Source organism: Vicugna pacos, chromosome 22 (assembly GCF_048564905.1).
Source record: "Vicugna pacos chromosome 22, VicPac4, whole genome shotgun sequence".
Taxonomy (NCBI): Eukaryota; Metazoa; Chordata; class Mammalia; order Artiodactyla; family Camelidae; genus Vicugna; species Vicugna pacos.
This window is the reverse complement of record NC_133008.1, coordinates 27,289,158-27,307,445: the sequence shown is the minus strand read 5'-3', so window position 1 is coordinate 27,307,445 and position 18,288 is coordinate 27,289,158. Positions and strand designations below refer to the sequence as shown.

General features: G+C 57.2%; 3 protein-coding genes across 3 annotated transcripts; 1 reads left to right on the top strand and 2 right to left on the bottom strand.

The window, feature by feature from the left end:
- Positions 1-1,402: 1,402 nt before the first annotated feature.
- NDUFA7 (NADH:ubiquinone oxidoreductase subunit A7) lies at positions 1,403-6,565 on the bottom strand. Its single transcript, XM_006206325.4, has 4 exons — positions 6,434-6,565; positions 5,939-5,988; positions 3,493-3,642; positions 1,403-1,619 (listed from the first exon to the last, which is right to left on the bottom strand). The coding sequence occupies exons 1-4, from the start codon at positions 6,482-6,484 to the stop codon at positions 1,535-1,537; spliced, it is 336 nt and encodes a 111-aa protein (XP_006206387.1). The 5' UTR covers positions 6,485-6,565; the 3' UTR covers positions 1,403-1,534.
- A 25-nt stretch (positions 6,566-6,590) lies between these two features.
- On the top strand, positions 6,591-7,747 carry RPS28 (ribosomal protein S28). The gene is made up of 4 exons (XM_006206324.4): positions 6,591-6,689; positions 6,783-6,830; positions 7,332-7,465; positions 7,662-7,747. The coding sequence occupies exons 1-3, from the start codon at positions 6,651-6,653 to the stop codon at positions 7,452-7,454; spliced, it is 210 nt and encodes a 69-aa protein (XP_006206386.3). The 5' UTR covers positions 6,591-6,650; the 3' UTR covers positions 7,455-7,465; positions 7,662-7,747.
- Positions 7,748-7,908: 161 nt separating this feature from the next.
- On the bottom strand, positions 7,909-17,904 carry KANK3 (KN motif and ankyrin repeat domains 3). Its single transcript, XM_015240900.2, has 12 exons — positions 17,859-17,904; positions 15,163-15,304; positions 14,792-14,853; positions 12,720-14,054; positions 12,541-12,640; positions 12,134-12,337; positions 11,944-12,028; positions 11,236-11,452; positions 9,490-9,632; positions 9,163-9,363; positions 8,981-9,079; positions 7,909-8,226 (listed from the first exon to the last, which is right to left on the bottom strand). Exons 3-12 carry the CDS (start codon positions 14,823-14,825, stop codon positions 8,149-8,151), a joined length of 2,496 nt encoding a protein of 831 aa, XP_015096386.2. The 5' UTR covers positions 14,826-14,853; positions 15,163-15,304; positions 17,859-17,904; the 3' UTR covers positions 7,909-8,148.
- Between the last annotated feature and the right edge of the window lie 384 nt (positions 17,905-18,288).

Sequence of the window (18,288 nt, the reverse complement as noted above, 5' to 3'; positions counted from 1 at the left end):
ATTCCCAGGAGCAATAGGGTAAGAGGTAAAAGTGCACTGGCACAGGGGCAGCCGGAAAGGGCGGCAAATAGGACTGCCTGCCTGCGGGGGGGGGGGGGGGGGGGGGAGTGTCCTGCTCCACCTGTGAGGCTCAGGTTGGGAGCTGGGGCCCAGGGAGGGATGTTGAAGAAGAAACTGACAACGTGTAGAGTTTGAGTGCAGACGCATCCGAGACTGGGTTAGGAACCAGCTCTCAGTGAGCTGAGGGGTTTCCTGGTCTTCCCACACTGGAGGTGTCTGCCTTCATTCCTTCTGCACCCCCTTTCCAGATTTCAAGTCTGGGTCATGAAACTTTACTCAGAAATCTTTGATGGCACGCCTTGCCTGGGGTCTTTAGATGCCCCCGCCAATGTGACCCTCCTTGTGGCCTCTGCACACTCTGCCCAGCCTTCCTCTCTCTCCTGATCTTACTGAATCCGATTCATCCTTTGTGCCAGCCAGAATCCCACCTCCTCCAGGAAGCCTTCCCAGGGGCTTTTTCCTTCAGAAGAGCATTTAGCATCTGTACCACCTATTCCTGGGGCACTTATACCTCTCGCCTGGAACTGTGACTCTTCTCCTGCCTTGCTCCAAGCTTGAAGGCAGGATGGTCCCCCACAACATTCCCCACTTGAGGCCACTGCGCAGCTCCCTTTCGCTCCCCACAACCAGATGGAGGTCGCTTCCTCTCTTGGGCTGACTCCGCCTTGCCCCCCAGGCTGGAGCACAATGGTTTCTGGCTTTCTTGCTCAGGAGGTCTTCCCCACTGGTCCCAGGTGAGCCTTCCATATGAGCCACCTCCTTGTCCCCTACTGTCCCGGCTGAGCTGAGCGGCAGGGTGGTCAAAGTCAGGCGGGGGATGCAGTGGGAGGGGGCCGGTGACTGTCCACGTGAGCCTTGGCTAGGGGAGTTCTCCCGAGTGGGTGAGGGGAGTGAGCAGTGTCTGTTCCGGCCCCTTGGCCTTTCCAGTCAGTCCTCCACAAATACCCAGAGGTCCTGGAACCCACTCGCTGTTCTCGTGGTGAGAGCCAGTCCCTCAGGGAAGGGATGGTGACATATCTGTGCCCAGTGACAACATGTCATCCTGGAGCTTGAGAATCATTGTCCTCCCCTGCTCCTGGAGCTCTCATGGGATTGAGATTCAGCACCAGCAGGGAGGGCAGAGCTCAGTGGTAGAGTGTCTGCTTAGCATGCATGAGGTCCTGGGTTCAATCCCCAGTACCTCCATTAATGTCAATAAGTAAATAAATAAACCTAATTACTTCCCCCAAAAAACAAATAAATAAATAAAATACCAAAAAAAAAAAAAAAAGATTCAGCACCAACTTCACCCTGAAATCCAAGTAAGCCCCGTGGGTCCCTTCAAAAGTAAAAACAGAAGCAATCCTGGAGAACTCAATATACATTTTTATTATAAATTACATCACGTTCTCCCCAGAGGGAATCCAAGGAGTCCACGGAGGGGGAAGCACTCAGGTGGCTCTGAGGGCTTAGCCAGGTACCCCAGGGCACAAGGTCACAGGTAAGGCTGATCCGTGGACAGCTCCCATCTCTTTATGGGAGGGGCCGGCGTCACCGCTTTCTTCTCGGGTACAGCTGGGCTGGAAGATGAAAACAGAATTCAGTTAGGCCCAGGTTCCCAGAGAACAGTGTGGAGGAGTCCGAGGGAGACCCCTGCCCTGGCACGAACACTTCTGCTGAAGTGGTGGATTGGGAGGCCAGAGCACTCTCCACCCAAAGGGTCAGCTGACAAGCCCCCTTTCTGCCCTGAGCCCATGGTGAACCCCGACACCGCTGGGCCTGCCCTGCTCTTGGACCCAGAACTAGTGTGAAAGGCTGGGCTCCTCCTCCAACACCCCTCCCCACCTGCACCCCACTCCTGCTGCTCTGGAACAGCACACTAGCAAAAGGGCTGAGCAATCAGGTGATGCATGTCCCTGCTCCTCCTTCCCTCGAGTACTGAGCACCTGCTATGTGGCAGGCACTACAAGTGGCCTCCGCCTAATGGGGCTGAGTTGATATGCAACTGGATAATACACCGTTTGGCCCGTGGTTGGCCCATGGTGAGCCCCAAGAAGACACTGTGCTGGCAAATCCAAGGCATGTATCTATCTCACCCCCATCCCTGGCCCTGGGGCCTAGGCCTGCACACACTAGAAGCAAGAAAGGAGAAGGGGCAGGTGGGTGGGATCTCCTCTCGGAGAAATCCCCCAGGAGCAGGGGTTCCAGGGCCTCCCATCCTCCCAGGAGCCTGAAGGAGGTGGAAGAGGCAGAAGGCAGCCTCCCTAGGAAATGCAGACATCCCGGGGGCAGGTGAGGGGTGTGGGGGAGTGGGGCAGCTCACCGGAGCCTGGTGTTGGACTCTGGTGAACCTGGACATGGCAACATGGACAGTTCACTGAGTTCTAACTGCACAACAGGCCCCGCCTGGCCTCATCACCTTAGAGATCTGCTGCAAGCCCACCATCCCCATCTTCCAGATGAAGACACTGAGGCTGAAGGCCAAAGGACTGGCCCAAGACCGCACCGCAAGTCAGCTCTAGAGTCCAGACACCACTGGGGGTCTGGGCAAACTGTGAGATTGTGATTCTGCTACCCGCGGGCTGTGTGGCCCAGGCAGGTCACTTGGCCTCTCTGGGCCTCAATTTCTTTTTCTGCAACAGGGGCCATCACTGCCTAACTCATGGAGTTATTAGGAAGTAGATGTGGCACTGACTCCATTCTAAGAGCTTACAAACGTTAAAGATAAGAATTAATTCTCATAATGACTCTGCTATAGACTAAAAGTCTGTGTCCCCTAAAATCCATGCTGGAATTCTATGCCCCCATGTGATGTTGTTAGGAGGTGGAGCTTGGGGAGGTGGCTCATGAAGGTGGAGGCCTCATGAATGGGGTTAGTGCCCTTATAAGAAGCCCTAGAGACCCCTTGCCCTTCCAAACACGTAAGGACGTGGCAAGAAGATACCATCTGTGAACCAGGAACGTGCCCCCACCAGCCGCTCAATCTGCAGCCACCTTGACCTTGGGCTTCCCAGCCTCCAGAACTGTGAGGAAGAATTTTATTTGTTTTTAAGCCATCAGTCTGTGGTATCCTGTCATAACAGAACTCTCTAAAGTAAACACCATTATTGTCCCTGTTTAATTAAGAGACAATACCTGAGGCCAGGGACAAAACTGGGTTTTAAGGGGCCTGAGGTTTACATAATCTTCTCTTCAAGAACAATACAAAATTACAAAAACAAAAATGCTTGGGCTTCTTCCAAGACCCTTGAAGGGCACTTGGAGCTTCCTCTGCTTTGCAGGAAACCCACCCAGGCAGGCTAGGTGGGGATTCAATGAGCTCTCAGATGAGAAGCCCCCAGCAGCACATTTCCTGCCACAGCTGATGCTTGATGGCCCTTTGCAAGGACATTTCCTTGCAAAGGACAAGCAAGAAAAAGGGCAGATGGCAGGAGGGTGCTGTGGCCTCCTCACCTCTCTGCTGGCTTGCCGGACGCCAGCACCTTCTGCGAGGACATGACGATAGAGGGCGGCATGGCTTCCCGGCGGCCATCTCGAGTACAGTAGTAATTGTTGGAGAGTCTGTGGCTGGGGCCCACAGGGAGCCTGGGAGGAGGCTGAGTCCTGAGGACAAAGAACACTGTCAGTGAAGCAGAATGGCAGTCATTCTCCCTGCCTGGCTGGCCTGGAGTGTGGGGTTGGCAGCCACTGTGATGTGCTGCAGGCCAAGGGGATCCCTTGATATGCTGCTGTGGCCACAGGCCTGGGGAGGGGCCAGGACCTCGAAGCAGGTAGGAGCCCCTGCACTGGATGTGAAGCTCCCAGAGGACAAGGCCTCGGACTGCCCAACCCCACGTCCCTCACCTGCCCCAGATGTGGTGGGTATAAATGACACTTAAGTCTGGGAAGCCTCCCAAGCAAGCGGGAAGCCCAGATTGGAAACCCAGGTCTGTTCCCATTCCTCCATGGCCCAGCTTGGCAGCTGGCCTCATGTTCACCTGCAGGGTCTCGGGAAGTGAAGGGGCAGGGGTCTAAGGCTCTGCCTACCACCTATCCAGAAGTCACAGTCAGTAAATGCTTGGGCAACAGCCTCAGACTTGGCTCATTCTGAGGGGCTCTGTCCCCAAAGGCCAGGCTACAGAATCTCTGGGTTTCTAGTAATCTCAGGGACTCTCTAGAGAACCCTGCTGGGACCAAGGCTTATTACTAAAAGAGCACTTCGTCCACTGAGGTCTCTGCTGCCACCCTGTGGTCACTGCAGCCAGAGGGGGAGCAAGCAGAGCTATGTCCCCACTGGGGCTGAATCCTGGGGTCAACATACAAAGTTTGAGTCCTGAAAAGACATTGCTAACCTCCAAACAGAAAATAAGCTTCCCTGGAAACCGCTGCAGAGAGGGAAGGCAGGAGAAAAGTCATAAAAAGATTGGGTTTTCATTCAACTACATTTTTAACCAATGGTTTTAACCATTCTGGGTTTAGGAGTTTCTTAAAACAAGTGATAGCCATTGCATTAAGGGAAAAAAAGAGAAATACGGGTAAAAATAAAGTTTAAAAATTTAATAGAAAAGCAATATCCTAAATAAGTAAGGTCCTACTGTACCACACAGGGAATCATAGTCAGTATCTTGTAACAACCTATAATGAAAAAGCATATGTATGTATAATTGAATCACTATGCTGTACACCAGAAACACAACATTGTAATTCAAATATACTTCAGTAAGGAAAAAGAAAGAAAAGTATGACTAAAAGCAGTATCTTTTGTAGAAGTTAGAATTTACTTAACCCCTGGAATGCAGAGATGACCCTCTGTGGGAATGGAAGAAGCCTTCTGCAACCTGGCACTGAAAAGGTAAGAACCAGCGCCCAACAGAAAGGCCCAAATGAATTACTCAGGGGCATCATTTTCCTTAAAAAGTTGAAAATTTTACAAAACTGTCTCCTCAGCCAGGACACCAAATACCCCAGATGGAAAAGAAATTTAAATTTTTCGATATTTGGAATTAGGTACAACATGTAGACATTCACATAAATTTGGTTGTTTTAGTGCTATTTTTCCGCCTTTCATGCCAACCTTCTCTGCTGCTTTACGTGTGTGTGTGTACACACTGTGGTCCCCTATTCCTCACTATTCCTCAGTGTTTCAGCCACACTGGCCTCCTTCCTACTCTGGCTCTTGTCAGGCTTTGCAGCCTTGACGCTGACTGTTCCCTCTGCTCAGAATGTTTTTTCAACAATTATCCTTTGGCATTTCAGGTGACTCAAATGTAGATCCCTGAAGAGCCCTTTCCTGACCACCTGACCTAAGGTAGCCACCCTCCAGCCCATCTCATTTTGTTTTGTCTTCAGAGCATTCCAGAACAATGTTTTTCATTTGCTGTATTTATTTCCCTACTATCTTATGTTTCTCCCTCTCCGTTGATATGAGCTCCATGAAAGGAATGCGAATAAGAGTTTGTTCGCAGGGGTATCCACAAGGGCTGAGGACATAGCGGGGGCTTGTAAATATCAAGTAATTTTCAAACTCGAATGGGTTTGAAATTGAGACACCACTGGGTTCAAATCCCAGCTGTCACTTTCTGGGTTTTGAGTGACTTTAAACAAATGAGTTCATCTCTCCAAACCTCGAAGACTTTCATCTCTAGCTTGGGGATGGTAACAGTGGCAGGCTCACACTGAGGACTGCAAATCACACTCAGGACTCCCACACAGAATTCATGCCCAATCTGGCCGTTCCAAGGGCAGCTCTCTTCGACTAGTCCCGCATGATTAAAAGCAAACTTCTGCCTCCACAGCCGGCTAGGGGTCTAGGGGCAGGATTTCGGCCCAGCGTTCCAGGGTTTAATAAAAGGACACGGGTCTGTTTTTGGTGGAGGAAGGACATGGGCTGGATTCTGGGCAGCGAGCGGGGCCTGCTCACCGCTTGGAGATCTCCTGGTAACGTAGCTGCAGCTTCGCCTGCAAGTCTTGCTGTGGGAGAAAGAGAGGAAGGAGGTCAGCCCGCAGGGTACCCCAAGAGAGAAGGCCAGCGAACAGGGGCAGTTCGGGGATGAACAAACGAAGGGGAGGCGGGAGATGGGCATTTGGCGACAAGGATATGAGCCATGGAGGTGAAGAGGAAGGATGGAGGCCGGGGCCACAAAAATCCAAGGCTAAGAAGGTACAGCACTAGAGAGAACCCAGGCCTGAGTGGGACCCCAGTCAAGAGAGAGCCAAGGGCTGGGGATGGGGGTGGGTGTGTCTCAGGCTGAAGGGGACATAAGTCGGGGATTCCGGGCTAAGTGAGTAGTCCCGACCTAGAGGAATCCTGGCACTGCACCCGAGAGATGCAGGAAGAAGGTGAGTGGTGGGACCAGGTCCCGGGCTTATGGAGCCCGCAGCCCCCTCCCAGTGCAGCCCTTCCCACCCCGCTTACCCCGGATGCCAAGTTCCGCAGCCGCTGGATAAAACGGGTAGCGGACGCCATCTCCCTACTCCACCGAAGGGCGCCAGCGACGTCTCTACCGCGAGCACTGCTGGGAACGTGGCGTATGGTCTCGCGAGAGCGGGAGCGGGCGGGGCTCGGATTTCGTATAAAAGGGCTCTCCGAACCACGTGACTCCTCTCAGCCCGACCGCCGCCGCGCCGCCATCATGGACACGAGCCGTGTGCAGCCCATCAAGCTGGCTAGGGTGAGGCAGAGGCTCAGATTTGGGGACCTGGATGAGGAAGGGGGGAGTAGAGGAACCGAGTGGGCAGGTCTGACGCAACCTTCTTTCCCCCAGGTCACCAAGGTGCTGGGCCGGACCGGTTCGCAGGGACAGTGCACTCAGGTGAGGGGTCGGGAGAAAAGGGGTTCGGGGTCTGAGTCTCCGAAGATGACTCTTTCCATCCTCCAGGCCCAACTCCCTGGTATCTGAGAACCGACGTCCCCTTTTCCCCAAGGCTCACGGAGGGTCCGAAGCTTCACCAAGGCCCTGCCCACCCGGTCTGAGCTCTGTCGACCTCGTTCTACAAGCTCTGACGTACCTCGTTCTCGAGATTCAGCTTATCCTAACGACCACTGTGTGGTTCTACGCCCTCACAGTTGCGCTGCCGTCCCCGACGGGCCCAGAGCGGCAGTTGTCTCCCCTGGTGGCTTCTTTTGGCCCTTGAGAGCATTGTTCTTCACGTTTCGGGCCCTCTACGGCTTTTCTCCAGGCCCAGCCTTGCCTCCCAGCCTCAGTACCCCTTTGTCTCTGTGTAGACACGTCCCCTGAAACTAAATTTGCTGCCATCCCACGGTGCATATTCGTGGCTGACTCTGACTTCCCTTCCCGCGCGGCACCCCGTAGGTGCGCGTAGAGTTCATGGATGACACGAGCCGCTCCATCATCCGAAACGTGAAAGGCCCCGTCCGCGAGGGAGACGTGCTGACCCTACTGGAGTCAGAGCGAGAGGCTCGAAGGCTGCGCTGAAATTGTGGCTAGTGAGTGCATGACTGGAGTGAAAAACAGCGGGTCACCGTTAGACTCTTGGTTGGTGGTAGGGAGGTTTATCGCCATGCCCACGGGTGAGGGACTCTTCATGGTGGGGTGTGTAGGAGGGGTATGGTTGGCAAAATAGGGGTTACCAGTTGAGAGGGCTGGGGCTGTTAAGCATCTCATGGTTCCATTTGTTTACAGGGTCCTGGATGTCTGGGTCTGGCCACTTGGCCCACAAGGATGATTTCCTGACTGTTAGTTAATAAAGCATTTATATTGTATGTAAACTTGGGGGTTTTGTCTGCATTGTCACTAGGCTTATAAAATCCTCCTGTGGGACCGCCCCAGGTGGCCACTGATCCACCCCGTGGCGAGTAGTTTTCCCAACAAGGCATAACTCTTTGAGGAGAGAGAGAACTATGTGTCATGGATCTCAAATAACACAAACTGAGTTAGGAATGTTTTATTAGGGTAGAAGGCTGCAGAAGTGGGTGGACTAGGGTTTTATCTCTTCTCAGCCCCCACCTCACCCTGCAGAGTTCCAGGTGAGCCCCTCCGGCCACTGAGCTATCCCAGCCTTCCTTTTGGTACAGGGCTAGCATCTGGATGCAACCCCTGCTATGCCCAGAGGCTGAGGTGGGGGAGGGAGAGGTCTCTCCCCCATTCTGGGTTCAGCGTGTCAGGCCAGTCATTGAGGCTGGGGGTCCTTTTCACTGTCGCTGCATTCTCCTTCACCGGGCACGGCCATGGGAGAGTCAGGGGACAACTGGTGAGAGAGGTTGGGAGAGGGGGTCCTATATCCTGCAAGCCGGACACTGTGGGTCCCAGCCCCTGGGACTCGGACGTTTAACCAAGTGGAGGGATTGCCTCTCTCCACTGATCCCTGCAAATGAAGCAGGGACCCCACCTTTTACAGCGGAGCTTGAATCCTGCTTCTGGCCCATCTGACCTGGAAGAGGCACTTGACCTCCATGGCTCCTTTCCCACATCTCTGCAGGAGAGTGCAGGATGGGCAGCCTGACTGGATGAATTTAATTCTGCAAGCGCTGAGAATAGAATCGCCTGGCACTTGCCTTTTGAATATAAGCCTCTTCCCCTTGGGGACAAACTAAGGCCCCCAGACCAGCTCTTCCTGCCTGCTGCTGGCAAACTCCTTGTTCCCATCCTGAAGCTGTAACTTGCAGGGAGTCTGCATCCTCTTCCCCTGCCCTGCTTGACTCCAAAGTCTCCCCTGTCCCTTTGCTGTGAGCCTCCCTGGGGGCAGTAGCAGGATCCACTGACATGAAGGTCTGAGCTAGGTCGGACAGCCCTACTTTGACCTTAGGTCACGTCCCCTCTGGAGCCCTCAGGCTCGGGACCTGTGAAGTGAAGGTGTGTCTAACTTGGGCTTTCTGCAGGTTGAACATCAAGTCCCAACCACACGAGAGAATTCAGACCCAGGTTTCCCACTCCTGGAGCACACTTGGTATCCTTGAATGTGCAGCTGGGAAACTTGCACATGGCAGCGGGGCTACACTCACCAGGGGACCAGGCTGGCCAGAGCTCAGGTGGGCGTGCAGCAGAGCGGCCACCTCGTCCTGCTCAGCCTCCAGGGCAATGGCTAGGGCGCTGGTGCCTTCCTGAGGGAGGATGGGGACAATCAGGTTCCTGAACCAAGGCACGGCTACCCTACCACCCCCACACCAGCCCTGTGGTGGCTCACATTGTCCAGGAGGGCAGGGTCACAGCCTGGCTGGGCCAGCAGCAGCCGGACAGTGTCCAGGCGCCCGTACTCACTGGCGCACATCAGCGCTGTGGCTCCATCTGCATCCTGTGCATTCACATCTGCCCCACACGCCAGGAGGGCTGCTACCATGTCCTGGCGGCCATGGCTGATGGCCAGCATGAGGGCTGTCTGTCCTGTCTGGGGAAGGAGGAGATAGGGCTGGTGTGGACTCTTAGGGCGGAGGAAGGGAAGTCAGGGATATTTGGCTCCGGAGGTGGAAGTGACCCCCCCAGACTCAGGTTCAGGGACAAGGTGTCTGTGCACCTGGCTGGCCTTGGCGTTAACATTGCCCATGCAGAAGAGTCTCTGGACCACAACCATGTCCTCATCTTGCCCCACAGAGGTGAGTGCAGCCAACATGAGGGCCGAGTAGCCGGCTCGGTTCTGATGGTCAACGTTGCAGACCCCTTGGGGAGAGACAGGAAGCAGTCTGTCAACCAAGAAGAGGACACCCCCAGCCCAACCTAGTCCGCTTACCTCCCTCCAAGCCTCAGTCAGGTTCATCATCTGTTTTGATCGAAACTGGTGAGGCTTAGGCTATAGAGAAAGAGAGTTAACATTCAAGAAACGGAAGAGTGACTTGAGGTCAGAGGGAGACGTCAGGAGCAGAGGTGGGTAGTGTTCTGACCAGTAAGAGGTTCCGGGGGATACTTAGGGAGGAAGGGGAAGCAGTCTGGAAGTGGAGATAAAGAACAAGGACACGGCTGTGTACCAGCCCTTCATTCCAGGGAGAGGGGAAACAGCCCCTATGTGCCGGTGCACTGAGGGCTCAGGGTCCTGGGGAGGGGGTAGGTGGAGGGCCAGGCTGACGCACGTGAGAACCAGAAGGCCCACAGCATGGTCTGGGGAGTTGGAGCCGAGGGTGGATTCAAATGCAGGGAATAATGGGTCCAAGGAACCTCTAGCCTCTTGTGACCAGTGTCTGTATCTGCCTTGACACCTGCCGCAGCCCCAGTCCCCAGCCCTCTTTAAGATAGGAGCTGCCCAGAAAGTATCTTGAATTCATGCCTCATCCCCTCCTCCCAAGCCACAGCTCCCTGTCCATCCCAGAGCAGCTGTGCTCTTCCTCCTGGTCACCAAGACCTGCACGGATGGGACGACGGATCTGTGTGTTTAGGGAAGTAGCATGGGGGATGCGACAGTGGGACCTGCCTAAGCTTGCAGTGACAGTTGAGAGGCCTCCAAGGGCAGGCCCTAAAGGGTACTGAACTTGAAAGAGGACACCCAGGAGAGCAGTTGGTAGGCAGTGTATCTGCTGTCCACTATCCCCTTTGCTGTGAGTCCCACGGGGGAAAGCAGTTGTATGTGGGTGACCCACCCCCATCCAGTCACTGCACTGGTACCTAGAAGCCTCTTGATACATGTCTGTGGGCTCAACAACACCTGGGTGTGTGGGTCTCTGCTCCAGAGGGGAAAATGTTGAGGCAGGTGTTGGAAATATGTGACAGTGGAGTCAATGCAGGGCCTGGTGGTGGACTGTGGGCCTGGTGCCCCATCCCAGGAAGAAGTCACAGCTCTGACCAGTGAAGACTTCCTCTGGAGGATGGAGAGGTGGTGGCTGGATACTGGGGCTCAGGGAGGAGGTGAGCACCAAGGCTGAAGATCCAGGAGCAGGAGGTGTGGTGACCATGGGCTGACCTATATGCCTGGCCCTGTTCTACTTGTGTATTATCACAGTTGCCCAGGGAGAGAGGTGTTAAATACCACGTTTCACAGATGAGGAACCTAAAGCCGGTGGGATGACGTAATCCCCCTAAATTTCGGTCTTACCTCATCCCAGAGCCTGGAATTCCCTTCCCCTTAAAAGTGAGAGGCAGGTCAGGGCAGATCTCGGAGAGGTCAGTCTCTCTACAGTGCGTCATGGAACCCCCCTGGAAGAGCCAGCGATGCCCTCTGCCTGGCCAGCCCTTCTCTGCAGTCCACCGGCTCTCCCAGCCAGGACCTGCTCAGATTCTCCCTTCCGTGGCTCCCTATTGCTTGGCGCCCTCCCCCTCCCTCCTCAGTGCTGACCCGTATCCAGCAGCAAGCTCGCGATGGCCAGGTTCCCATGGGACACGCTGTAGTGCAAGGCTGTGTTCCCGTTGCCATCCGCCAGGTTCACCACGTGCTCCAGCAGCTCGCGTCCCAGGCGCCCCACCGCGCCCAGCACGCCGGCCACGGGCTCCGCTTGAGAGCGCCGTTGGCTCGACACTCGAAACCACTCCTGGGCCACCAGGCGCGCTGCGCCCTGCCAAAACGGGGTGGGGGTGGGGGCAGACTTCAGCCATGGTCCAGGGCGCGATGCCCCAGAGGCTGTAGGGGCGGGGCTGGGAACCCAGGTAGGAGAGGATGGTCACTCCGTGTCCGAGGCGGGGCGTGGACCCATGGGGCTGCACCCTCTTGGAGGAGTGAATACCGTCACTGTGGGTACAGGGCTTGAGGGGGCAAGAGTGTTCCCCTTCTGGGGAAGAGCCTGTGGGAGAAGCTGGAGCGGAGGAAGGCGGTGAGTGCATGTCTCTAGGGAGTCCGGGAGTGGGGCTGGGGCTTGAGGTGGACCCCTTTTGGGAAGTCAGGGAAAGATCAACGCTCCCTTAGAGAGCCTGGGATCCGTGGAGGTCCCTGGTGCGACAGAACTTGGGACTCTCCGCCCCAACTCTAGGGAACCTGATGCACTTCCCTAGGTGGGTGTCAGAGGAGGTCCTTGGCGGGCCTCCTGTGAGGGGCTCTCCTGACACTCACGCTGTCGCGGGCGACTCCACGGGGTCGGCTCAGCTGTCGGTGCAGCGCTGCGCACGCCTCCCGCAAACGCGGGCTCAGCTCGCACCTACCGAGGAGACAGACGGCGAGAGAGGCTCAGGCCGGGTGGGGGTGGAGGGTGGGGAAAAGGGAAAGAGAGCAGCGGTCTCCACTCGGTGTCCCCGGTGCTCACCTCCCTTGCGCTCCTGGCTGAGGCTCTGGCTCTGCCTCGGGCTCGGGGTCCTGGGCCTCCCCGCCGCTGGGAGAGCCGGGGGTGCCTGAGTCCGATCCGCCGCCACTGTCGTCACCTGAGCCCGAGGAGCTGCTCCTCGGAGGCTCAGCAGCGCCGTCCTCACTGTCGCTGTTGCTGTCACCCTCGCTGGATGAGCTCTCATACCTGGGGGTAGGGTGGGAGGCGTCTGCTGAGCCTCCCCTGTGGGCTCGTTCTGGAGTGCTGCGAGGTGGAAGTGGCTGTCCCCATTTTATAGATGAGGACACTGAGGTTTGCCAAGACCACGCTGCGAGCAAGGGGCAGAGCTGGGATTCAAACCCGAGTCCATGTCCCCTCAGATGCTGCCATGGGCAGGGGAAAGTGCTCACTCTCCGTTGAGGACCCCAACAAACTGCAGGCTCTTGGGTCCGGGGCTGGGTTGGGCGCCAGGTGTACCGTCTCTCCTCTTCATAATGGATTTGAGGGTGCCTAGCGGATATCACATGAGGACACTGAGTTCGAGTTCGGAGGCCGGCAAGTCAGGGCTCACCGAGGGATTCGGACTCACCCGTGGGCGCCACCGCCATGTCCCCATCTGTGGGTCCAGGCAGGTTCTCCTGCGTCAGAGCAGGGGCCTCCGCGGGGGTCTCTGTCTGAGTGGCCTTCTCGGCACAACCCCAGGGGGTCTGGGTGGCAGCCTCGCACGGCTGGGGCCGGGCCTCTGCCGCTGCCGCTGCTTCTGCTTCCTCGGCAGCCTCGTGGGCCTCCTCCAGCTCGCGCAGCCGACCCCGCAAGAGCTCGCTCACCCCGCGCTGATGCTCCAGGCTGGCGCGCAGCAGCTCCAGCTCGCGCTCGGCGGCCGCGGGCAGCCCCAGCAGCGCCTCGGTTACCCACGCTTCCGCCTCAAGGGTCTCGGGAGCTGCCCCCACGCCGGCCTCCTGGGTCTCTGGCACTGCCTGGGCTCCCGCCTCTTCCGTCTCCAGCATGGTCTGTGTGCCAGCCTCCCGCGTCTGGGGCACCCCGCCGAGGACTTGCAGGGCGCCTTCACTGCGCCTAGAAGCCGACCCGTCGGGGCCGTCAGCCCCGGGGCTGGCCCTGGAGCGAACGCCGCGCTCAGAGGTGGCCAGGCGCTCGGTGAGCCGCCGGAGCTGTGCAAGCTTCTCTGGGCGCGCCTCGGCCTCCACGTCGAACTCCGGCAGCCGGCGCCCGGCTAGCAACCGCGCCTTCTCCGCGCGCAGCGCGCGCACCTGCTCTTGCAGTTCGGGCAGCGCGCGCGCCTGCTCCTCGAGCTCGCGCAGGCGCCGCAGCGCCACTGCCATCTGCTCGCGCACCAGCTGCAGCTGCGCGGGGCCAGGAGAGGCGGGGGCTGGGTTGGGGACCGGGCTGCTGTGGCCGGACCCGCGCGGGCTGCGCAGGCCCATGCGAGCGGGGCTGGGCGCGCGCTCCTGCGCCTGCGCCAGCTCCAGCAGCCGGCTGGTCTCCAGGAGGGTGTGCTCGACGCGCGGGTTGCGCACGGGCGCACGGGGCGACAGCTGTGGCAGCAGCAGCCCCGAAGGTGCGCCCGGGGAGAGTGCGCCCGACGCTCCGCCGTCGTCACTGGCCAAGGACTCGCTGGATGTCCAGACTCCTGGGCTGCGCGCGCCCGCGAGGCCGGTCCGGGACGCGCGGGGTCGGCGCGCGGCCTGGGGTCCCGGGGCGCGGCGAGTTGCGGGGCCGCGCTCCAACTCCTCCACGTACTTGAGGAAGTCCAGGTCCAGGTGGAAGCCGTATGGCGTTTCCACCGAGTAGGGCGAGCTCGGGCTGCGGGCGCCTGCACTGGCACCGGGGCACAGGCGAGGGCCACCCAGGTCTACAGGCATGACAGGGGCTGAGGGGGGCGTCAGACCTAGGAGACCTGGAGAGACTGGACAAACGGAGCGCGTCCCCCACCGGCCCACGACACGCCTGCACGACTCCACTTGCACTAAACCCTGCACACTGGAGGCTTAAGCTCCTCTCTGCACCCAAAAAGTGCAATCATGCGTGCAACTGAGCGTCTACTATGTGCCAAGCACCTTTCTAGGCGCTGCGGACACACCAGTGAACAGGACAAGCATCCCTGCCCTCTTGTAGGAGGCAGGTAAATAAACACAATCATTCCGCGTGGTGCTTAGAACAATCATAATAATAACAAGATGAAACAGAGTAAATGGAAGAGGCAGGATTTTGGCTCTGGCTGTCAGGGCGTGTTTCCTGCAGAGGGGACATATAAACTGAGCCCTGAATGAGAAGGGGGAAGCATCTGGGGACAGAAGGTCCTAAAAGAAAGCAGCCTGTGCAAAGGCCCTGGGGTGGAGTGAGCAGGGTGGGGGTAAGGATGTCTGGAGCAGAGTGAAGGAAGGGAGCGCAGAGAGGAGCAGCAGAGGTGGGCTTTGGCCAGACTGTGGAGAACCTTCTGGGCCACCATGAGGAGTTGGAGTTTTATTCCACAAGTGAGAAGGCACCATAGGCAGATTTGAAGCAGGGCCATGACATTATCCAATGGACATTTATAAAGGGCCCCTTGGCTACTCAGCAAAGGATGGAATTCCAGGGCTGTACCACACCTGGGCACCAAGTGTGGACCTCTACACACTCACGTATCCCATTTTGCACACTCACCAGGCAGGTTCTGATTCAGGGCAAACTTGGCCATGTTTCTTGGAGTAACTGCCAGACACACCCTGAAAAAGGCCCCCAGAGGGGAGAGTTGGGGGCTGGGTCCAGTCCTGCTGGCTGTGCCCCTGGGGTCAGCCTGGACTCTGAGTGAGTAGACCCAAGAGGTCCTCTCCACCCACCCACCTGCACACAAAGGCCTTCTCCCTCCTCCCTCCAGTGGCCTTGAAACTTTGGAATGAATGAATGGGGGACCCCCCCCCAAGATGCCAGGCCTCTGTCCACTGGGCAGGAGGAGGCAGGAAAGATATTAAAAGGAAAAGAGAGGAAGGCAGTCAAAAGAACAAGAGTTGGGGAGGGGGAGGTGCATTCCAGACCTGCTGAGTTTTCTGTCAGTCCTTGGGGAAAATTTAGAAACTGATGCTCACAGGGGTGGAGTGCCAACCTTCAGAAGAGGAAGGTGAGAGTTGGAAGCCCTTTGTGGGCTCATTCAAAACTCATCTGGTCAGATTCTACAAACTAAAACAAAAACAAAAAAACAAAAACTGAATTTCTTACATTTTTTCCCTTAGAGTGCAAATAAGATATAATTGTACATCTGAATTTATACCAACGTCACTTGTGCGATCCTTTAGGAATGATAGAGAGCTGTGGGCCAGATGCACCAAGGGGATGCAAATCAATGGAAACTAGGCTCCCTGGAATGTCTCTAGTGGAGTGCCACAGGGCTCTGCCCTTGGCTTGTAAGAGGTTGTAGTGGAACCACAAGCACCCAGGTTGTCAGAGCTGCGGCCGAGCTTGGGGCTAAAGGGAGAGTGACTCTTTGGGTGACATGATGGGAGGCTTTAAGAAACTGAGGGAGGTAGGGTCACATCTATTAATGTGACATTTAATGAGGACAAATATCAAATCCAAAACTTTGATTCAGAAAGCACATGGTAGGAAATCTGGAGCTTTCAAGAACCCACATGAAACACCCTCAGGGAAGGGAAAGCAGCTTGTAGTGAGTGCCTACTGTATTCCCTGCCTGATTAAATGTAAACCCCACACATACAATCCTGCAAGGCAGGATGGTGCCCCCTCTTCCAGATGGGGAAACTAAGGCATAAAGCGATGAAGTCAATTGCCTACGGGAAATGCCCTCAGAGTGGGTTCTGCTTATCTGGGGACCTCTAGTCTGTCCAGCCCTCCACCGGCAGGACCCAATCTGTACTCTCCCTCATTTACTGCCCATCTGTGCTAACCACCTGGTAACCTTCCTGGTCACCCCTGCTGGCCTCTTGCACGCCTGATGACCACCTACGTGCCTAACACCCCCCAGCCATTGAGCATCCACTGACCCACCTAACTCACTCTGCTCCACTGCAGGGGGAACCCTCCCTCTCACCAACTCTGTCCAACCTGGGTGCCTGACATTTCCCCCACCCCCTCAAGGCGGTGGGAGACAAGGGAGGGGGTAACTTCCAGTCCTGAAGCAGCTGTTTCCTGTCCCCTCACTCGGGCGATGAGGGGCGGGCCAGCAGGGCAGCCGGTCATCACGGAGGACAGCCAGTACCTCTCAGGATTTGTTTTCAGGAAACGGCCAGGGAAGAGCTGGGTCATGGAAAAAAACCTGGGCTGGGGCCTAGGGGTCTGGGCCTGCCTCATGCACAGCTGGCTGTGTTACTCAGTTAAGTGTCAGCCCCCTCCTCCAGTGATCTGGTCACACCCCAATCTGAGAACCTGGGAACTAAAAAAAAAAAAAAAGACCAGCTGTGGACAATCCCTAAGACCCAGCCAGCTTGAGCAGCTGGACCCAGAGAATGGCCAGAAAAATGGGTGGATGCCCCAAGAATGATCAGTAATAATAACAACACTTTTGCCATTTACTATGGGCTGGCCTCTATTCTAAGCAGTTTATGGGTGTTAAATTAAAAAAAAAAATCCTAGGTAAACCCTCTGAGGTAGGTTTTCTTATCATTATCCCATCCCCCATTGTGCATATAGAGAAACTGAGTTGCAGACAGAGACCCACCCAAGGTCATACACCAGCAGAAGCAGGATTTGAACCCAGGCAGCCCTGCGGGTGTTTCTGGCCGCTTCACTCGATGGCCTTCTATACACAGCCCTCCCCTCCTCGGGAGGGGCAGGGAACCCGAGGGGGTCGGCCTTCCCAGTCTACCGGTCCCTGAAGGGGAGAGCAGGCCCACACCCCGGCGGCTCCAGGGGCTGCAGCCTCATAGGAGTGGGGGCGTGCAACTGCCCTCCCCTCTACTCCGCTCCCTGCCCGAGCTGTCATGGCTAGATCCGGAGCCTCTGCCTGAGACCCCCTCATTAGGCCGTCAGAGCCGACGCCTTACGCCCCCACTCCCGCCCCAAGGGACTATTTCAGGACTCGGAGCTGTGATCACGAAACCTGAGGGCTGAAGGACTCGGCGGGCGGTGCTGTGCGGATCCCAGGCCCGGGGAGGGAGCGTCTTCCTGGATTGAGGCCCTGGCTAGTGGCACCCCAGAATGTTGGGGCGGGACTTTCAGACCCCTGAGGTTAGTGTAAGGCCGATGATAGTGGGAGGGGGAGGTACTGAGGTCAGCACCCCCTCATCCCCCTGTCCCCTCAGGACGGCCTCACAGGGACAGAGCAGTTTCCTCCAGGAAACGCCGCCGGGCGGTTCCATCCGGGCCCATTGTCTGCAGTCCCGGGGGCCGTCCGTCCCTCCCCACAAACACCGTTTCCGAATCACCCCCCCCCCAACATTCAGGTCCAGTGCAAGGGGCTGGCCCCGGATCCCCAAGCTGTTCGGGAGTGACTCTGGGAAAGGGTCCCGGAGTCGTTTGGGGTGCTAGGGGGCGAAAAAGTCCCCTACTTAGCTCCTGAAGGGCGGGAGGAAGGCGGTCTCACGAATCCAGAGCCCCCGACTCTGTTCTATGCCCACCTGGGGCTCCCAGTGTGGGAGGGGTCCCAGCCAGAAGGCAGGAGCCCGCCCCGTCGCTGCGCGCTGAGCCCGCAGAGGGGCTGGAAGGAAAGACCCTGTCCCAGTGGGTCCCCTGACCCCCCCCAAGGACCCCATCGGTGCCCCGCAAGCTGGTGATTTACCTGAAGCCGCAGCCCCCGCCGCGCCCGCACCCGAGCCCGCCCCCTCGAAGCTCGGGGACTGGTTATCAAGGCCTTGGCCCTAACTGACGGCCATGTCAGCGAACCAGCGCCCGAGGCTCTCCAAGCTGTCCAATGGTGAGACGGGGTGGGCCGTGCTGGCCCTGCCCCCAGAGTTTGAGGCGGGGCTGGGGGCGGGGCCTGGAGTGGCTGTCCTGAGGGCGGACCAGCGGGAATCGGGAGCACAGCTCCCAAGTGCTGCCCAGCGCAGGGCTAAAGGCTTGGATTTGATCCATAGGGGACAGGGAGCCACTGGAAGATTCTAAGTAGGAGAGTTACTCAGGAAGATTTGCGTATTTGGAAGATCTCCTTGGTGGAAGCTGGAAGGACTGCCTAGACCCTGGATCTTTTCCACCGCAGTGTCTTTGCACAG

Bases quoted from the DNA above. Each gene is read 5' to 3' on its own strand.
- NDUFA7 (XM_006206325.4), bottom strand. From the start codon at position 6,484: ATGGCGTCCGCTACCCGTTTTATCCAGCGGCTGCGGAACTTGGCATCC. The intron at 5,989-6,433 runs GTAAGCGGGGTG...TTTCTCCCACAG, and splicing joins TGCGGAACTTGGCATCCGGG to CAAGACTTGCAGGCGAAGCT. The intron at 3,643-5,938 runs GTGAGCAGGCCC...CTTTGTCCTCAG, and splicing joins TACCAGGAGATCTCCAAGCG to GACTCAGCCTCCTCCCAGGC.
- RPS28 (XM_006206324.4), top strand. From the start codon at position 6,651: ATGGACACGAGCCGTGTGCAGCCCATCAAGCTGGCTAGG. The intron at 6,690-6,782 runs GTGAGGCAGAGG...TCTTTCCCCCAG, and splicing joins AGCCCATCAAGCTGGCTAGG to GTCACCAAGGTGCTGGGCCG. The intron at 6,831-7,331 runs GTGAGGGGTCGG...GGCACCCCGTAG, and splicing joins CGCAGGGACAGTGCACTCAG to GTGCGCGTAGAGTTCATGGA.
- KANK3 (XM_015240900.2), bottom strand. From the start codon at position 14,825: ATGGCCAAGTTTGCCCTGAATCAGAACCTGCCTG. The intron at 12,641-12,719 runs GTGAGTCCGAAT...GATATCCGCTAG, and splicing joins CATGGCGGTGGCGCCCACGG to GCACCCTCAAATCCATTATG. The intron at 12,029-12,133 runs GTGAGCACCGGG...TCTCCTCGGTAG, and splicing joins CAGCCAGGAGCGCAAGGGAG to GTGCGAGCTGAGCCCGCGTT.